We start from the raw sequence: 22,279 nt of genomic DNA, 5'->3' as shown, positions 1-22,279 counted from the left end.
TCGAGATCATAAGATGATTATTTATGTAGATAGGTAAAGTATTATTAATAATAGAAGACAATAAACTAAAGCAAGTTAAAATGGCAATGGGGTAAATTAGTCAAGATGATTTATCGGATAGACTAGTACAGTATTATTAATAGTAGAAGATATCTAGTTAACCACTAGAGGAAGGCAGTACCATAGTAAAATGAAAATTACAACCAGGCTAAATTGATCAAGATGGCTGACCGGGACGACGGATAAAGTATCGTTAACGATTGAAGACATCTGTATAGCGAACGACTACAAATATCCAAGACTAAAGCAAAGTTAAAAGGTGGCTATCGAGTAAATGATTATGAGTATTGGAAGTAAAGATTGGTACAAGGCTGTAAAACTAAAGTAAAATACAACTCCATAATAGGGACTTGGTCAAGGTAATTGACAGTCACGGTTGACAAAATATCATTCACTGAAAAAGACAGATAGTTAATGGCTCAGGCACCCAAAACTAAAGCAAAATGGAAAAAGGATCCATTGATCAAGATGATTTACCTTGTAGATTAGTAAAATGGGGCAAACTCTAGAGGACAGACAGTTCATGCACAGTTTTGATTCTTGTTATGATAACAATCTTAGAGATCAATAACGAAAGTAATGGAGTAATATGGTATATAGTGATGAGAAAGGATAGAAGCAATATTAGATCAGGATTAGACCTAGTGGACATTCATCTTCAATCTATCAATAACGCCATAGATGAAAATTATCACTCCAGGATAGAGTGGAAAATAGACCATTAGCTCAATATTGTCATCACGACAGGATTAGAAGGAAGATCATCTCTTCGGTAGGAAAGGATCAACGTTGTTATAAGATTGTCTTTCCAGTAAATTGAATGTTAGTAAAGCCTGCAGTAGGATAAAAATACAATTGAAAGTGGATTGAAATAATCAGTGTCAAGCTGATTAGTAAAATGGATTATGCTATCGTCATTGCAATACCATGATATCAATGGACGGTCAAGGGGAACAATAAGGAACAAGGTGGGGAGGACAAGATGCCAATCATCAAAGCAGTCAATAGATTAATCAGTTCAATTAGTTTATAATGCAATGATGCTCATCAGGTCATGGTAGAAAAAGCTGGAGAATAGCTATTCCTTTATTTATTTACGTGCATGAAAGAAAATTTGACGTATAATCAGTCTGCGTGTAGTCTTAAAGAATCAGCCTTGGCCGACAATTCATTTTGTTGACTTATGGAAATAATCCCATGTTGCCCATCTTGCCATCATCAATGTTATTATTGATCTTCTTACTTGGCATGATCAATATTTGTGGTTAGAAAGACTGAGCATTGGATGGACATTATTCTACTTAAGTTCACTGTCTTAGTCAAAACTAGGATAGAGATGTCAACAGTAAAGGGGGTTGGAGTCACTAATAGAAGAATGAGGATTGAATAATCCTTGATGAGAATTAGATGAGATAGAATTTTCTATCTTTGTTGATACTAGTATAGTGTTGTTAATAATAACATAAATGAAGCTTGGAACAGGAGTAAAATCTTCTACTTTTGTCCGTATTGGGAAAGAGTAAGGACTACTAGAAATACCTGGTAGTGCTTAGAGATAGTCCAGGATGATTATAATTATTTTAGTATTTTACAGAACAGTATATAATAATTACATGTCTCCTGCATTATAAATGGTTCAATGGGTATAATAATCATACTATAGTTATTGATCGATGGAGAAGGAAAATGCATAGAGGATAGAATCAATATCCATACGTAACCATCATTATTTCCTATTATATCACGACACTAGATCCAATCACATTGGAACACCCGGTGAGAACGCCTGCTACGTTTCAATCATGACGTGAGTATCCAAAATAGCCATTGAAATTCATAGATGGTTCAGGAATTGCTCATAAAATCAATAGAAGATCTAATAGCAGCTTGAACCGCTATTCATATGTGGGATATTACAACATGATTGAAGAAATCATTGTCAATATATTGTTATGCCTTTTAGGCCAGCTTAAAAGAATGCTTGTTCAAATATTACCGTACGTCTAACCCTAACAATCAATGTCAATAAATCAATACTTTCCTCCACCCTATCTAGGATTAAGCAATAGTCGATTATGACTTGAACCTGAAGGCTAAAGTTTGACTATTCTAGTTGTAATAAGTAGAAATTTCGACCTTTTACGTCTTAATTTAATTACTAACGTAGGCAAGTCCACGCGCACGACTGACTAAAATTGTTGACACTGGATCGACGTAATATGCCTAGACGATAGAATGCATCAATCTCTTGACTTGTCGCCGGTTGATGACGATCATATCATGTGCTAAAGCTGTTGTGAGCCCCTTTGAAACTGCAAAAGTAATTTACTCCATCATGGTGTTCTCTACTCTAGTTAATGAGACGATTTAATCGGTAGATTGAATATACATCTAGCTTTATGTCAATCCCATTTAGCGATGGATGAAGGCAATCGAGGTATTGGTATGGAGTCTAAAAGCACTTTTAGTATCAATAGACTTGTTCTTGGGCATTTAAAAAAAGCATCATCTATGAACTATTCCCCTTAAAGTCTTTCATGGCATGCTTTAATCTTGATACTTTAATAGTCTTTCTTAAATGAGAGACAGACTATCTGAAATGGGCCATAACGACAAGGCTCATACAAGAATGGGTCATCTTGTTAATGAAAAATGGAGGAATAGATATCGCCCATGCCGCTTCCTGGCGTCATGTAGAGTAGCTTTCGTGGAAGGCCTAGCTTCTTGATCCGACTTTACCGATATTACTGCATTACATCTCGCTGATTATCTGCTATTGAAACAGAACACTCGAGAGAATAGAGAAGAACACCTTTAGGGATATATTTGCTAGCGCTCTTCAACTATGTCTGTGGTATCGTAGCGGCTAACCTAGGATGTCAAAAGTAATGATCGCTATAGTATCTATGAAATATAAAATAGAATCCGGTTCTATTCATGCTGCCATAAGCATACTATTATTTCTTTTTTTGTGACGACTTTTATACTATTCTATTTTTGTAGATATGGAATACTATAGTGAATAATTTTATTCAAATCTGCATACTGCAGATATAATTTAGGATATATTTACTAGCACTTTGCAGCTATGTCTGCGGTATCGCTGCGGCTAGCCTTGGTTGTCAAAAGTAATGACCGCGAGTATTGTCTATGAAATGGAAAATAGAACCCAGTTCCATTCATACTGTCATTATCATGATATTAATTTTGTTTTACTGTTAACGACTTCTATACTATTCCATTTCTGTCGATATGGAATACTGCAATGATTCATTAATTTGCATACATCTATATGTCATTTAGGATGTATTTGCTAGCACTCTACCGTAGTATCGTAGCGGCTAACCTATACTAAATAACGTTATTCAAATTTACATACGAGCACAGTACCTCTATATGTAATAAATGTATCGTTGTGTGATCATGGAAAAACTAATTGGAAATATTTATATATCTATGTATACGCGTATATTACTATATAAATATTTAATTGAAACTTGAGCTATAACCTACTTGGTATTGTGTAGGTTAATATGTGTTTGGAGATAGTGTATATATATATATATAAGATGCGTATCCTTATTACGGCTTAGAATATGATGCAATAAGTTAGATTGTACTTTAATTCTTAACTGGTTGAATATATATGTGTTCATACATACCAAATACCACTCTGATTAATGTGTGAAGTACAGATATTCAGAGATAGAATGCATTGATTAAACTTTCAGATCCGATAAGCAAGTATCATATGCTAGCAGTAGCGGCTAGCCCCCAAACTGTCAAAATTCACTGGAATAAATATAGATCGTCATGAGGGATATGTTGTCTGTGAAAGGGAAAATACAGCCCGATTTCATGTGTACTGTACAAATTCACACAAATTTTCCTCTATTGTATTGAGCCTAGATTGTATATAAATCTAATTGTAGAGTAGTATATTGTGTCGTAAAGATGTGATTATACCCGGTTTTGTGATCTTAAACATGACTTGTTTCAACACATAATTTAATCTTTAAGAAATCAGTATTACTGATGATCTATTCCTGTATACCCGTAGATCCAATAATATCGGAATAGTGTGATACTGAGTCTCCAATATCGATTCTTAAGCTTAGAAAAGATATCGCATCATTGGATATTTTCTAGCACTTTGTAGCCATGCTTATAGAGGCGGTTAGCTCACATCGTAAATGCTATCCTTACTATAATTGCGGTATATTTACAATGCAGTTATACTGTACTTTGATCGAGTTTGGATAGAATTTGTGATTGTAAGGAATTTTAAAACAAGGCTCAATTTCATGGTTTGCAAGTAAGATATTATTACTAATCACATTGCTCTACTGCTTTAACAGTAATGCGGTGATTAATGTAATGTTCGGAGTCACGAGTACATTATCGAATCTCAGCCTTGATAGCAACACCATTTGATATTCTCTAATCTCCAAAGAGATCATGAACGGAGATATTTACAGCAGCAGCAACTTGAAAAGTCTTCGTACACAGCATGATGGTAACTAATCCAGGCCTACTCCGTAACGCGCACTGTGTCCAAAATCGGTATGATAATGTAGCGTACATTGGTAGGTGAGATCGATTGTGCATATACCAACACAAGCTTTCTTTTTGACGGGCTGAACATGAATACTCCTGCGTATAAATATGGTCAACACTGCACATGATTTAAGCTTATCCAATTCATACCAATCGATCTCATACAGTTTGGCTTTTTCAATGATAAATCTTAACATATTTACTCATACCATTAACCAACGAAAGTAGCTGTCCATGTATCATAAACTGCCTTTAAGAATTATACTACAGATTGGATCAAATTAAAACAAAATCTACCAAAGGAAAGAGCCGGTTAATGTACATCTCCAGAAAAAAAAAAAGATGCTGACGTGAAACAGTATCAGCAAAATACTTTATTTTAGTTGATTAACAAAACTCGTGACGAATTTATATTTAGTATTGTTACTATGTTTAATTAAATACACGTATTGAATCATATTAATTAAGCTACCAACCGAATTTTAGTAACTCACTCCTTTAGTTGACTAGGGAATTACTAGAAATAAGGTTCAATATGATTCGGACGAATAATAGCAAAAAGAGCTTTTGCAATTTGTAGCTAAAGTACAGTTTATAACCGAACGAAAGCGGTCCTACTTCAACAAATACACATAGGATACAGTCAGTAGATAACGTGAATGACTCGAGAGCTAAATGAAAGAAAAATGCACCAATTTTTGCTATATTAGCAATTTTAGAAACACTTTAGAAACACAATGACTTTTGGTTAGTGCAAAATACGCAAGACTAAGCCAGAGACATAGTATGCCCTGTATATCGATAACGCAATGAAAGGTTAGTAAAGGGTAGATTGTATAAATAATTATAATAATTAATTAATTTGTCATTTTGAGTTACTGACTACTTTTATGTTGAAAGGTCAAAGTAACAGGGAACAAGATGAGTTATCTTAAGGAGCGGTAAAACTAGAAGGTACTCGGGGTTCCACCAGCTTGTTATGCACTTCCATCAATCCTTTGAAATATTTAACCGTTTTCACTTTCAGTTCTAAGGTTGCATCTTCATCAACCACAAATGTACAGCGGGGATGCTGTTGAAAAGCAGATACTGTCCACATATGGCTAACGCCTTCCTCTATAGCCATGTGCAATGCGAATGATTTATGACCTCCACATATAATTATCATGACCTAGGAGAAAGGGATAAAATAAGACAAAACGAAATAGCGCGACATACTGAAAGATTTTAGAATTGAAAATTTTGGCCAGTTAGTCGTTGATCTAAGCTAAAATTACAGCAGTAGCATTTTTGAAACTATTTTCGTTGAATCCAGTTAGTCTAGTTACTACCTCATTGGCACTCATAACCGTTTTAACCCCAACGGTTATTGCCATCTTGGGAACTTTCTGTATATCTCCTTCGAAGAAGCGAGCATTGGACGCGATCGTATCGGCAGCTAGGCTTTTTAATCTAGTTTTCGATGCCAGAGAAGATCCAGGCTCATTGAAAGCAATGTGGCCATCAGTGCCAATTCCTATATCATTATAGGGAAAACAGGTAAGATATGGCTAGCATAAAAATACACGTTAAACAGCATATTACCCACACTACTAAGCTATTCTATCCATGATTGACTACTGCCTGTTGTACAATATATACTGTACGTAGCCACACTGTAATGTATCACTTTATGATTATCTATGGACTACGACTATGTGGTCCCTAACTGCATGCATCACTAAACAACCATCGATTCATTCTAATGATGATCGAGTCCGCTTCTACTGCCTGTGGAAAAGACGTTACTACTGACTGAGATGTTGCGTTGATTGAAAATAAAATTTAAGGTATAAGTCAATCACCTCCAAGAAAGAGATCGATACCACCCGCTTGATCAATTGCTTTTTCGTAATTGTTGCACTCGACGATAAGATCAGGAGCATTTCCATCAGGGATATGGACGTTGGCAGGATTGATATCGATGTGCTTGAAGAAATTGTCCCACATATAAGTGTGATAACTTTGGCAATGATCCCGAGGTAAGCCGACATATTCGTCCATATTAAAGGTGATGACATTCTTGAATGATACCATACCTTCCTTGAAAAATTGTATTAAGTATTTGTATGTTCCAAGTGGTGAGCTACCTATCAAATGAAGGACACGTAATCAGACACGATGATCAATGATGAGCATGCCTATTTCTTTATGGCGTTCAACATGGCGATATTATTGAACGGAGTCTTTTCAATGATGGGATGTTCAAATCATCCTCTGTGTCATTTGACTGATATACTGTACACTCATCTTCGATTCTCCAGTTCAACTTATCTACTTTGATGTTGGATGCTTAACAAAGGTTATTGTTGACAAGGCAAAGGGTGTCGATTGCTAGGTGTTATCCGTCCAGTACTATCGTTATGATGGAAGGGCTATGTCAAAGTCAACTACAGATAACGAAATGAAAAGACTTGACCGATCAGTTGTTTGAGGACAGCATTGAGAGGGCTCTGATAGCCTACCTCATTCAAGTTATACACTGTCCCATGATTTTGCAGCGATTTGTTGTATTTAAGCTATCGTACTCTAGGCCACTGGCTAAACCTAGAGGATCGACACTGGATTCAATTTTATACCGTACACAATAGGTTCAATCAGTGACATCTCTCTCATCAAGGCAAAGAATGCTAGTCCCGTTTTAGATGGCTAGGAGAATAATGATGATGGCTTTTATCGTCTATTACTATCAATCATAACCTAGACTGCACAAAAAAGGTCGTGAACTTTAGGCCTCTCCACTGGTGCAAGGTATTCTTTAGTTAGTACTGTCTTGACAGAGATGTTTGATCGATCGAACAAGTCTTGAATGGAATAAAGACACAACTCCCATCATCATCCTCCAAAGCTACTTCTAACAAGTAGCATTTTGGGGGACCGAGCTCGCGGTCTGTCTATCATGCATCCTTGACACTTGCACTGTATAGGAAAATGGAAGAGACAAATTCAATAGTGAATTACCTGTTGGTAATCCCAAGACGAAATTGGATTTGGTTTGAGAGGGTTTGAATCCATTGATGGCATTCATAATATACTTAGCAGCCCATAAACTGGCTTTGTCATAATCGTCTAAAATAACCAATCTCATCCTTCTTTCCGTGCAATCAATCAATGGCAGTCAGCAGCAGAGAGACACAACCTTTCAATGGTTCCAATGGGAGGGGATAGGGGCAAAACCAAGGACAAGATCAATATTAAGAATCCCTTTTCAAGCCACAAGCAAACTCGGACCTACAATCGTAAACTCAACTATTGACAATAGTTTTGTCTTGGCTGATACGATATTCTAATAAACAAATAAATCAATCAATCAAGAGGTACCGGGGTAAGCTCGGGTTAGCATAGAGTCAATCGATCCAACATAGTCAGAATGGCCATAATGACTAATGAGCTCAGAGTACTGTTCCAGCTGTTTATGGTTTCATTTCCTTCAGGATTTTACAGTGTACAGTGTACAGTATACAGTGTAACTCGACAGTGTACAGTACTGTAAAATGGGATTCATTGTTCGCCTCGACTAACAGTACTGTACTGTACAGTACGTCACTCTATCAATCCTTTCTCCCTTTCATGTACTGTACAATCTACAGTGTACAGTACAGTGTACTGTACAGTACAATCTACAGTACTATACTGTAAACAGTGTACAGTACAGTGTACAGTATACAGTACACTCGACAGTGTACAGTACAGTACTGTAAAATGGAATTCATTGGGTTGCATCGACTATAGTACTGTACTGTACTGTACGTCCACTCTCTCTATCAATCCTTTCTCCCTTTCATGTACTGTACAGTACAGTGTACAGTACAATCTACAGTACTATACTGTAAACAGTGTACAGTGTACAGTATACAGTACACTCGACAGTGTACAGTACAGTACTGTAAAATGGAATTCATTGGGTTGCATCGACTATAGTACTGTACTGTACTGTACGTCCACTCTCTCTATCAATCCTTTCTCTCTTTCAAGTACAGTATACAGTACGTACAGTAGTACAGTACAGTGTACTGTACTGTAAAATGGGATCCATTACAGGTACAGTACTGTACTGTACAATGTAATTCGTAGAGTCAGTCGATCCATGATGGTCAAAATGACCGTCATAACCAATTAGCTCTGAGTACTGTTCCTGCTATTGACGGCTTCATTTCCTTCAGGATTTTACAGGCATGTCCATCGGACTGTGCAACAAACATACTAAGACAGTGTACTGTATGCCATGTTGGTATAGGTATGAAACAGTACATAGACATACTGTAGGGTGACCACTGACCAGTCGCCTGCACACAGTGCACACTGAACAGAATAGTACACAGTACTGTAGTCTACAGTGTACAGTACATTGTACTGTACTGGAAAGTGTGATCCATAGTCAGATCGATTACGTCATCTCAGCCATTTCTTAGTTTCAAGTACAGTACAATGTGATGCGTTTTCTTCCATTGCATTTGAATCACACAGTATAAACTAGGAGTAAAACGTTCTAAAAAAGACCATTCGTTATAAACCTTCCAATACACATAGGTCTCTTATTATAGAAAGTTACCTGATACGTATTAAAGGCATGCATTTGCGTGCGATCCAGTTTGAACAAATTGATGCAAAAATTGTAATAACGAATACTGTACAGTAGGATCACGTTGTACTGTCATCCATGTACTGTAGGATGGTACTCTCAGTCAGTCCTGTACAGTACAGAGTACAGTACAAACAATACAGTACATACTGTATTGTACTGTACAGTACTGTACTGTGTACTGTAAGCTGATCTGTACAGTATGGCTAAGTTGCCACCGTGGCAAAAGTTCACTCTGCCATACTGTACATTGTAAAATGTACATGGACAATTGGACATTCTCCATTAGGCTTTGCATTGCGCATGTGCGAACTCGGATTTCTTCATTGCCAGACCAGATCAGCGTTGTAAGGGTATTGAGTCGCTTCTGCTTCACGTCCACATGATCGCCCTATACTAGCACTAGTAAGGGATTAAGCGGATTCAGACACGACGTCCTATGTAGCAATTTGGAATACCGACTGGACGTCCAAAGGCTGTGGCTCCAGTTCCCCTCTTGCCATCTTTCGCCTCCTTCTTGATCCAAAATCAAGCCATTGGTAGCAAAGTGCGAGGAAGGCAAATTCGAGTGGTATTCTTCAATCCTTCAACGTAATTGATCATTCACGTCGTGCCAATGGCATCACCAAGACCGGTTAGTCCGCGTTTTGATCATAGTGATAGCGATGAAGACGAAGAAAGTCAACGTGTCCATGGTGATCATCAAGTCGATGAATCGCATTTCGACACCATCGACGAACCAGTATCGCAAACACTCGTAAGTACAGTTTATGGATGGAAGAAAAGAGCTGCATTCAAGTCGACTATTTCTTGCAATGGATCGATTAAAATTCCTTGACTATGTAGTAAAACTCCTTCAACGTGCTTTGGCCATTGACAGTCATTCTGTCTGGATAGGATAGGCTTGTAGAACACCCAATCGGGAATAATTCAGTACTGCAGTATCGGCAGTCTATAGTCCTTGGTAATAGAAAAAGAGTTTGCCTCTGTAGTATCCATAGGACAGTCTTTCCACTGGAATACAGCCGATTGATCATTTGCTCTAGTTGACGGTGAAAGGTCGTCATTCCAATTTCTTCCTCTTTTTTAAATACTGGCAATCCATACCATAGCCAAGAGGAATAGCATGCCAACAAGGGTAGACTGTATCATCAACGATCTGTGTTCATTTTCATTACCACAACAAGATAGACGCGTATCATCTCCATCAGATAGATTATATAGAGTAGAATCGAATCATTTCTATCAGTTTGGATGGTGATCTGCAGTAAGTAGTCCACTCAGTTGGTTCCATACGGCGAAATAATACAGAAATGAAAAGCGGCCACCAATCAGTACCCGTAGCCATTGACCATACAGTAGTAGCAGGACATGTTCTCCTTCACCAGCGATACATACAATAGATCTATCATACCATCCCAATAGTCATGATAACAAGGTATTAACTATACCCTTTCCATTTACAGCTAAGAGATCTGAAATCCATTGGCCAAAAATTTCTCCACGTCTTTTACGTCAAGCAGAAAATTTCCCTCTTGCGAAATTGTAAGTACGACAGACTATTTCTTTCTACGTATCGTACTGCCAACCCTTCCATATGCGTATACGGCCACTTTAAGGTCAATATCACCGCAATTCTTACATTAAGCCCAAACTTAACATAGTACATAGTGTCATTGACAAACTTGAGAAATTAAGAGTGATTGGTAAAGATCAAACAATCAATCAAGTTGATCCTGTTACAGCAGTAGAAAGTAACTTGGTATTATGCTACGACAACATGCGTGTTTGCCAAAATGAATGGGCTCAGTCGAAAAATTATAAACATAGATCATACTTTTTCTACCATGATGATGGATAAACTGCAAGTAGTAGAAATAATTCGTATAATACCACTACAACATTCATGTTGCCAAAATAAATGAGCACAATTGCAAAATGGTAAGCATAGATCATAACCTTATCAGTATAATAATGCATTAACTGCAATCAATTGAGTTGACCATGTTACAGTAGTAGAAGTAAATTCGTATTCTACCTCTATAGTATTGGTGGTACCAAACTATATTGGTACTAAGCATACATCATAAGTTTTATTAGTATTATGATGGATCAACTGCAATCAATCGAGTTGACCAAATTACAGTAGTGAAGAAGTTCGTATTCTACCTCTATAATATTGGTGGTACCAAACCATATTGCTACTAAGCATAGATCATAACTTTGTCAGTATTATGATGGATCAACTGCAATCAATCAAGTTGACCATGTTACAGTAGGAGAAGTAAGTTCGTATTCTACCTCTATAACATTGGGGATGCCAAACTATATTGGTACTAAGCATAGATCGTAACTTTGTCAGTATTATGATGGATCAACTGCAATCAATCGAGTTGACCATGTCACAGTAGTAGAAGTAAGTTCGTATTCTACCTCTATAACATTGGTGGGACCAAACTATATTGGTACAGTTGCTAAATTGTAAACACACTCGTATATCCTAACTTTACCAACATGATGTATTTCATATGTTACATGGGATTCACCTGTAGATAAATGAAAGTCATTTATTGGTCAAGGAAACGTAAACCAATGTATTGCAATGACAACTGATATTATTGCTGCTGCTTTATTAATTTTTTAGGGGACTTATGGGGACCTTTAATCTTATGTGGGGCTATGGCGTTGTAAGTATTGTCTGAGTTATGAAACCGACAATTTGGATACAATCATTTTCGCTATGTTAGTTTGTTAGGATTGTCAAATGGTATTTCATGCATTTTAACCCTGTTAATGTATCACAATACTGTTGTACTGTACTTGTATATACGGTAGCATGTACGCGTATCTTGACAATACTGTCATTGTGTTAAGTCAGCAGCCTTGCAACGACTGTAATAGATATTATTTAACTTGGCATTTCGTAGGCTGTTACAAGGTAACAAAGCTGATAACGTTAACGATGGAGGACCACAATTTGCTGAAGTATTTGTCATCTTTTGGTGTGGAGCTGGAATTGTAACTATCAACAGTCAATTACTTGGTGGGAGAATGTAAGCTTACAGCTAATTTTTTAACCGCCTCTACATATTAGCTAAGCAAGAATTGGACTACATCATTTTTTTCGAATAACCACTGGATAGATGTATATCGTTAATACATGATACAATTTTTTTCATATTCTAGATCATTATTTCAAAGTCTGTGCGTATTAGGTTATTGTATGTTTCCTCTTGTACTAGCACTGATTGGCTGTCGAATTGTACTTATGCTTCCACATACAAGTGGATTGTTTGTTCTTCGATTTTGCTTAGTCATTTTGGGATTTTGCTGGTCAACATTTGGTGAGTCTATTATTCATACTCCTGTACCAGTATGTCATCAATTGAAATGTAGAAAATGCTGATATTAAGTTTCTGGGGATCTCTTTTGCATTCACAATGTTGCTATAACCGCTCCTAATCAAAGTTTTATTGACGCACTTTATTTAGCATCAACGGCATTTCTAGCTGACACACAGCTATCCGATAGAAAAGCATTGGCTATCTATCCAATCTTTTTATTTTACTTCGTCATGGCTTGGCTAGTAATCTCTCATACCTAGTACTGCACAACCCAGTAGTATTATTATCAATGTATCAATTCTAGCACAAGCACAAATCTGTGATATTGACAAAGTGGATATTGCAGCACTCACAATCAATCATATGCTATACAATTGATCATCGGCGAACGATACATTATACGGCGCACCCAGTGATCTACGATGTAGCAGTCCGTAACCTTCCTCCTGATAATACATGCTATTTTATCATTAATTCATTGAATAATTATAATTGCTTCACATAAAAATTACTCGATATATTATTCATGTTTCAGCTATAATAATCACTATTTTAATTGCTGCAATCATTGACTTGTAGCTACTTACATCCAATGGCATGAGGGACATTGATTTGTTACTAAATGTAATCAAATTCTAGATGTTGCTGAATAAGAGGTGTTGTAATTGACTCTAAGATAGACTCTATTGTCATTGGAACTACAGTAACATTATTGTCTATATAGATTACATCTATTTTAAAACAAATTGTACGCTTATATGGTATCACATTGAAGTTCTATTTATATTATATATATATACAAAGTTTCAGCTATATCGGTAATTTTTAAAATCGATTGTATGACAAGTTCTCAAGCAAAAATTTGTAAAATAAGATTCCTTGTCATGGCTAGTCTATCCGATCTAGCAAGGTAGACCTATATGCAATTTAATATTATTATTTAAAGTCATAAAGTTATTGTATACATTCTAGAGTTATTTTCTTAGCGTATTCGCTACACAAGCACATTTACAAATAGAAGATGTGACTTTCAACTTGTCTATCATTTATTACTGAAATTGAAATGAAAACTTTTTGCACCGTACTCGTACATGGAGATGTTTACTATTTTGCTTTATTGATTTGAAAATGTTACACCAAGGCATTAACATTTACTAGTCCATTTTTACTTTCACTTATTTATTGCTATCTGTTGGAGCATCGGACTATTATTGCGTACGTTATTAGGAATAAGGTAAAAGCTGGATAGATACTAAATGTAACTTTATAATAATTTTAAATACTGACTGTCTAATCGTTTACATGTACCCCATTTAAATTGTCATGCTGTATTGGATACTGCTCATAGTTTATAAGAAAGTTAGAATAAGTAATACATTGTTTATACTGTAGCTCGAAGATCAGCTAAAGGCGAATTTTGCGGTAGCTTTGTGAACAATTATTAATGCAAATAGGTATATACTTCAGCAATAATTACTCGCATGATTTCTGTTTCAAAGACAGAAATACAGTTGTTGATATGCATTATATATTATTACATTTAATACTAAACATGGATGAAGTTATTAGTTTATTCAGGATCTAGTCCATGTTTGTACTGCATATGTCATATACATCTATATATGCATACTCGTATACTACATGAGCGCGTAATCGAAATCATTCATTTTAATAGATGAGGGTGTTTCTGATAGAGGTAGACAGCGATTGCCATCAAATGATCTATCAGCATACCCTGTAAATAGCTTCATAACTATAGAAATCTGTAATTATATGCTAAGCGCAAGCTTTTTGTTTTATTAGCATTAATGTAAACTGTCTAATTTCTGAAAATCTAAATTGTAAGCCATTGCCAAGTACCCACATTTTGTCAAAATAATCACTCCATTTTTGTGTAGACTGAAAATACTATTGGGAGTAACTGATTCTCGGGATTCACCGTAACATCAATATTCCATGATTTTATGATAATTTATCCATAATTGTCAAAATAACTGCGCTCCTAATCAAGTTCTACGAATAGTTTCTACAATTAATGACCTTTCATGCCCAGAAATTTCTATAGATTCGATTCGATTTTGTTTGTCAATATTCCATAGCTTTTCTTAAGTAAAATCTACGTTTAAAAGGATGATTACATTTTGAAGCATAACGCTTTACTAATAGTGACTCTTGTTACACCGTAATATCTATAAATTCGATTTCGCTTGTCAAAATTCCATAGCTTTTTTATACAAGATCTATAATTATAATTACAAAAAAAGCTACTGCACAGCGTACATCTTTACGAATAAAGTTATACTTATAATTACTCTTCTTATGGTTTAATATCTATACATTCGATTCGATTTCACTTCATGATATTCTACAGCTTTGTTACACAGTAATCATAATCATAACGATGGCACCATTTTTAAGTATAAAGTTCTAGGAATAAACTATTCTTCTTATCCAGTAATATCCATGAATTCGATTCGGTTCGATTATACACTGCTTAGCATTTTATACCTCAGCTACACAATCTTCATAATTGCAAGGATAGATACATTTTAAATGTAAAGTTCCACGAATATTTTCATTTTTCTTCTTTACTACAACTATGCTACATGCTATCTTTGGGTAGAAGTTTAACTAAAATCTGACAGGTATAGTATATGTAGCTGATAGCTAATTTCCAGCTCTGTTACGTTGGCCATAGTAACAATTTTTACTTTGCTTGGAGATGACTAACTTCAACAACATCAGAATCAAAGCACGCATAATTTATCAAATCGTATTAATGCGATTACTCTATTAATTAAAATTATACTATTCCACAGAATTTCCATGGGTTGTGCTAGTTTCTACAATCACGATAAAATGACTTATAGCACCAAATTAAGCATGTACAAGGAGTTTTATTTGTTTAACTACAATCAATTAGCCGCCATGAAATAGCAGTCTGCTTCGTGGTTTTCATTTCACTTAAACTCAGTTGCAATTGATGGCTGCATAACGTTATCCTAGTAATGTATATGATAAAATATTCATAATTTAAGTTATTACTGGCAATTATCTGTTTAACTATCTATTTAACCATTTACATGAGTGAAATCTATTTAATTTAAAATCAAGATTCAAAAAAAGTGATTAAAGAAAATTACGCAGTCAATGTATCGAAGGTACTGTTCGAAAATCATAATTCTGCAAATGGCTATGTAAGCTAGCTAGTTAAGCTAGCTACATCTATTTGCTGTATAATGTTAGATCAAATATCTGAATATATATATGTACTATGTATATGTTAATATACTATACATTTATGTTATAACTTTCATAAACACATCAATATATACAAGTACCAGCTATAGCAGTCAAATTTCAAAGAACACATTGTACAATAACAAGTTTGCAAGCCAAGAAGAGTTATAAAGTAGTTTTATGTGTAAAAGAGTGATATTCACACTATCAATATAAGGTTATGCATGAATCTTATATTTGAATCATCATTAAAAGCAAATAAGTTATTGTGTACATCTTCTTCTTACTGACGTAATATACTTTATCGCTGTAGCGAATGAAGGAAAGATTCCTCCCTTCACCTATACATTAATGTATTGAAATAAAATTGAAAATTTCCATTCTTAAAACTCCAAGTGATTTATACACCACTATCGTTTTTATTTCTTATCCAGAATATTACATAATTGATAAATAGTAAACCTTACTTTGCTACTTTTATCGAACCATTAATTCTTTAATTTTAGCTAGAAGTTGTGAATCGTCAGATCCAGAAAGTTCATCAATCTATCAGGGAAAATTTTCATATTGACCGATTTTAAAATTAATATTATAGTATCGTTTAGCAGACGTTGCTACTGTACATGGCATGCAATTTTTTATACGGCAAGATATTGCTATTAGTGATCAATTCTATAATACCTTTTGTCCATTTTGATAAAATTGAAACGTTGGCATGCAACTGATACCACAAGCTTCGGCAGTATCCTATTTTAGGAAATAACAAATCAGTATTGGTGATATAGTAAGACTCAATTGTATTTACGTAAAATACTGCAACCAAATAGACTTAAATGACTATTTTTAATAACATCGCTTGTAAGGAGGAAGTTTTATGACTAAGATTGTTGTAGAATCACTGCTCCTATTAATTAGTGACTGGGCCGTTTATAACATCTCAAGATTAAAGACGATCTTTCCTATAATATAGCCGTTTCACATCCAGATATTTTATTAATGCGCTTTAATTAACCAATACTTACACTATTATCATCAACATCAACCTTCAGAAATATAACATTTTCATATTCTGGATCCTTACTCATAGCCTAGAAATGGGCAAATTAGGTATTTGATGAAGGGACGAACAAAAATCAAGTCCATACAGTATTGCATGAATGAAGAGTTACTGTCCTTGAAATGAAAATAATAACCGTTTTACCTCGTATTTAGGCCCTATACGGCGACATGGACCACACCACTGAGCATAAAAATCAATGACAACTAATTTATCATCGGCTGATTTAATGATAAGATCAAATTCTTCCTAGTAAGCAATTAAAGAAAGATGACGAAGAACAATTAATTAATTTTGGAGACGATAACGAGAGTAGTGCATCCCACAAATTTTTCTTCTAATAAAAAAAATTAACCCTTCCTTTCGATATAAACGATAAGCAAGATTTAGAGTAACCGATACAAAAAACCAAAGATATATATAATTATACACGGATTCCATGTTTAGTAAAATATAAATGTCTATGCAAAGATAAAAATAAAGAAAAAAACTGGAAATATAATCTAAAAAATGAAATCTCACATTGTTAGCCACAAACAAGGCCATCTTTTCGAGAATGAATTGGATAACTAATACGACGAAGGCTTATCTTTTCTTTTAATTTACCACAGCTAATAGCTAATAAATATTAATACCCTACTAAAAGATACACAAAATATTCAACGATACCCTGTCTATAACTATAAACAGCTGTTCAAGTCATATGAGATCATCCCATTTTTTTGTCACGGCCAAAATGATTAATTCTTTTATTTGCCGTTTCTTTTTCAATTTTAAATTACTTCTGTCGATTAAATCTAGACTATGAAAGGTTTTTGCTATCATTTTTGATCCTGTTGCTATGACAACTTCAACCTACGTATCCTTTCTTTCCCCGATAGCGCCCTATCATTCTATCATGATACTTATTAAGTAAAGTTCATTTTTTATTCCATTGCAAGCATACAATACGACGTAAACGATCTAATCATTTATTCAGATAGACAGTAGAGTTGCTTATGAACCAATAATAAAGTGAACATACTAATAGCAAAAATTGGAGTAAAATAACAATCAATTTGGTCTTTTCTACTAATAACAAGACAATACCCTTAAGATACTGTGAACAGCGTTCAAAAATCTATTGTTGCTGGACGTAATTACAATCCAGTAATTGCTATCTGAAATAGTTACATCCCAATTTTCTCGCTATACAAGTCCTTAGCACTCATTTATTCTTTAATTGTCCCACTTTTCTTACAAGAACATTATTGTTGATCATCATTGTCGATAGAAATTGCGCTAGAAACTATTAAATAATTAGCAGAATTTGAGTCATAAATGTTGCTAGTCAATCTTCAGACTTACAGTTTAAAACTGTGCAGCACAAAGAGTTAGCTGATTCTTGTTTATCAGTCTAGGATTAATAACAATCATCGATAAAGTGAATCGACTTGCTTAGAATATTAAAATTACTTCCCAATTTTCTCGATACAACGAGTTTATTTGATGATATGCTATTATTGGAATATTGAACAATGATTACCAATAGAAGATCGATTATTATATGAAATGAAACAAGCATATTTTATAGTTGGTATTTTGAATATGGGCACAATAGTAGAAAGGATAACCGGATTTATGATCATCTATAATGGATCGTCAAAATTTAATCATCAGCTCGGTTAAATGACTACTGATAACTTCCTTAGCAAGAATTGCATAACTCTAACGTACATATTTAAGAACAAATGTAAATAACGTTATAAGACACAGTCCATCAACAACACGACGGGTTGTAGGACTAGTTTACTATAAAGAAAGGGGTTTTAGTTAGCAGCATACCGTACCGATATGAAGTTAGAATGTGTTGTCGTTATGATAAGATTAAGTACGAGAAACTAATAAATTGCAGCTCGTGTTTTAGATTTGTGCGCTAAAAAGGGAAAGACGATTGTTTATGTAGAATCAATTTAATGACTTCTAGTAATTTCCTAGATTTATTCGAATATGAAGACAGTTTAATTGACGACATATCAACCGTAATTATAATTTCGTGCTATGATTGATGGACTAATATAAAATTTCCTCATTTATCCCTAGATAAGAGAGTTTAGTTGACGGTTAACTAATGCAATAAGGATATCGTGTCTTTATTACAATAAAATTTTATAATAAACCCCTGTACAAAGAGACTATGGTCGACTCTGTATCTTTTGTGATTCAATTATTGCGTCATGATTAACGTAAAATTCTTTAATATACTTGTGTATACATAAAGAAAGTTTAGTTGATGCTGTGGAAATAAACTAACAAATCTCAGAGCTCGTAGTTTAATTTGTGTAGTAGAAAGGGTAATCTGATTGTCGGTTTTATGCAATAAATCACAAGATCAATTTCATTTGCCTTAATTTTAAATGAGTATTGGTAGTTTGCTAATTCATCGGTAATAAAGAAAGTCTAGGGTAAGGTATTTGGAGTTGGAATATGGTACTTTGATTGTTAGTACGAGTGTACAGTAACATCCATTATGAAAATAAAATAAACAAATCTCGTAGCCTGTCGTTTTAATTTAGATAATGCAAAGATTAATTCGATTCTTGATCGTATCTTTGGGAATAGCAAAGGCACACTGGTAGCTTGCATTTTAGATGACTAATGATAAATATAATTAAGCAAATACGATTTCGTTTTTTCTGGTATATTGAATATAGAGAGGTTATTTAGAGGTATACGTTGTTGTGATTGCATTAGGTTGTTTATGTGATCAATGGATGATTATCCGTTGCAATGTTAAAATCAACCTAGATTTTATATCAGCTATACACATGAATAGAATGAACATCCAGTAGCTTCGGGTAACATAGCTACAGCAAACGAAAATAGATGTCAGATACAACGTATTTTAAAAAAGATCAGCTTTATCTAGCAATGGAATTTTTTCATGTTTTATTTGTTAAACACAGTCGCATATGTGATTAAAATCAAGAAAATGATAAAGTATTTTATGAACGGATGCAATGTTCAATTGTTAGATACGGATATTAGCGATTGTAATAACATCTATAATCTGTTGTATATAATCTAATTAGAACTACCTAGTTAATCTTTCAGATCTTATTTTAATACAAGTTATACAACCGCATATAATCTTTTATGCTAGACTATTTTAGAAATTATTATCTCCTAATCAAGCTGTCATTAGAACGGGTCCATTTTGAAGAAAAATAGCAAAAGCAAATTGCCAAATGTTTACTCAGAAAGGGATAGAACAGGGCTAAGGTATCTGTGTAAATAGAAGTTCAATAAAGTTCTACCCCTGACAAGAATTATGATGGGCTAGAAGAAGAATTACTATAGTAAATCACCAAATACTCGCTCAATAAGGGCATAGAATAGGAATAAGCTGTCTATACAAGTTAAAATCCAATAGAGATAGATTTACTTCTAAATAAAATCTCTTTACAAGTCAATAGCCGCTAAGACATGAGATAAGCTACCGCTAATCGGCTAATAACGACAGCTAGTAACTCTCTTAGTCGATAGAATATTCATTGGTCAAAATAGAGTTGGAAATAATCATTGAGAATAAATTGGGTGCAGCTAACAAACTATTTCGATCTAAGTATAAGTAAGGCTCGCTCTTAAAAATACTTTGCATATGAGAAGTTACAAAGAAATAAAATAGAGTGTTAGCAAGAATCGTCGGCCGTTAAAGACACTACTGTATCATAATATATAAAAGTAGGGGTAAAATCATGCTTGCTATTACATCATATTATTAAATACTTAGTCCATTTAGCTTTATGAAAGCCCCTAAAGAATTTTTAATGTCTATAGTAAAAGCCTACATCATAATCGAGAAGAAACGACCATGCTGGTAAAGCACATGGAATAAAGCAATGATGGGAATGGAAGATGATACACAACAATACTTTGCTTTTAACGTATAGAAAAAAATTTTAGGAAATGATTTTAGTTTCATAAAGTTAATCCATCATAACAAAAAAAGAAGTAGAGTAGAAAAACGTATCGATTGATATTAATGACACCAACCAGGTGATACTGACTTACTTTCGTTTCTGCTATTTTTCTGTTGGTGAACGATATTTTATTCTTACTCCCTTTGGTTGATTGGCTAGATGTAGGCGATTTTTCTTCTTCCAAATTCCGACTATCCGATTTAATGGTCGATGCTCTTGTACTTTCAGGTTTGACGACATTAATTGGTATTTTCGAATTGGAAGATGATGAACAACCCATGATAAAATCCTATTAATAATATGAAGACAGCAAAGATTAGCTTCTCTATATTGAATAGTAAATTTCGCTTGAATATTCGATTTATGGAGAAGATGTTTAATATCGTTATAATCTGATAGCAACTACTACCCCCAATAATAATTAATTGATATATCTTAGATTGACTGTAATATAACGAATTTGGCCTGAGGAGCTCTTGATAGTTCTAACTTGATTATAACTATGATCTAGTAGGAATAACTTATCTTGGACTGATTGAATTAGGACACGTATTGGCTTCAAGAGCAGGTAGCGGATATAGCCCTATGGCAACTGCCTCCCTGAGGGATAATTGGTCTTCGATGGACTGAAAAAAGATAAATTTTAGCTTAAATAAGTGATGTATATAGCCTGATGGTGACTAATACCTCGAGGAATAATCTATCTGCGAAGGATTGAAACAGGATGAATAATGGCCTGAAGAGCTGATGGTAGTGATAGTCTACCGGCAACGATTATCCACTACGAATAATCTATTTTTAGTAGATTAAAATAGGATGAATATCGATTTGAATGGCTGATTGTAGCGATTATTGATTGGAGACTAGATAAATTATTAATTAATGGAAAATAGTATATGCTCGACTGGAAAATGACACTGGATAGTAAAAGAGCATCAATATTGTATCTTAGATGACTGCATGCGCTTCTGACGCTACCAAAGATGATTAATTGACAATGATTTTTCACTTCTTGTCGACTTCGACTCTATATTATAGAATATCACCGTTTCGACATGGAATAATGCTAAAGAGCTGCATCAATTCATCTCAAGAAGACTAAAATGAAGTGAAATGATATATTTTTCCTTTATCATGTTTAATTTGGCTTGATTCTAAAGCATAATAAAGACATCATTCTATCCTATGCTACACTATTGAGTTCACTGTCTTGTTTCCCAACTTATAATGAAATTACTTTGGCTCGTTTTACTCACCTTAACTTTACAATTAAGAATATTGTTGATATTAGATTATCCTAGCTAACGATATTAATCCACTTTGTCGCACTAACGTTGATTTCGTTATTAGAATTATTATAACCATGAGATGATCCTAAACAACGGCATTAATCCTCCTTGTCGAAGATTAAAATACCGTGAAAATTCTATGGCTCTTT

General features: G+C 34.4%; 3 protein-coding genes across 3 annotated transcripts; 1 reads left to right on the top strand and 2 right to left on the bottom strand.

Annotated features, from left to right (window-relative positions):
• Positions 1-5,548: 5,548 nt before the first annotated feature.
• TRIADDRAFT_33724 (uncharacterized protein) lies at positions 5,549-7,744 on the bottom strand (the record flags this gene model as incomplete). The annotated part of the gene is made up of 4 exons (XM_002118138.1): positions 5,549-5,788; positions 5,946-6,133; positions 6,462-6,746; positions 7,618-7,744. 4 exons carry the CDS (start codon positions 7,742-7,744, stop codon positions 5,549-5,551), a joined length of 840 nt encoding a protein of 279 aa, XP_002118174.1.
• Positions 7,745-9,854: 2,110 nt separating this feature from the next.
• On the top strand, positions 9,855-12,842 carry TRIADDRAFT_33746 (uncharacterized protein; the record flags this gene model as incomplete). The annotated part of the gene is made up of 6 exons (XM_002118156.1): positions 9,855-9,995; positions 10,705-10,783; positions 11,883-11,925; positions 12,166-12,291; positions 12,425-12,582; positions 12,730-12,842. 6 exons carry the CDS (start codon positions 9,855-9,857, stop codon positions 12,840-12,842), a joined length of 660 nt encoding a protein of 219 aa, XP_002118192.1.
• Positions 12,843-16,299: 3,457 nt separating this feature from the next.
• Positions 16,300-17,425, bottom strand: TRIADDRAFT_62217 (uncharacterized protein; the record flags this gene model as incomplete). The annotated part of the gene is made up of 5 exons (XM_002118137.1): positions 16,300-16,368; positions 16,504-16,569; positions 16,845-16,910; positions 17,024-17,128; positions 17,402-17,425. The coding sequence occupies 5 exons, from the start codon at positions 17,423-17,425 to the stop codon at positions 16,300-16,302; spliced, it is 330 nt and encodes a 109-aa protein (XP_002118173.1).
• Between the last annotated feature and the right edge of the window lie 4,854 nt (positions 17,426-22,279).

The sequence above is a fragment of the Trichoplax adhaerens genome, genomic scaffold (assembly GCF_000150275.1).
Source record: "Trichoplax adhaerens TRIADscaffold_38 genomic scaffold, whole genome shotgun sequence".
Classification (NCBI taxonomy): Eukaryota; Metazoa; Placozoa; class Uniplacotomia; order Trichoplacea; family Trichoplacidae; genus Trichoplax; species Trichoplax adhaerens.
Note: the sequence above shows the minus strand (reverse complement) of the source record. Positions and strands in the feature narration are given on the sequence as shown.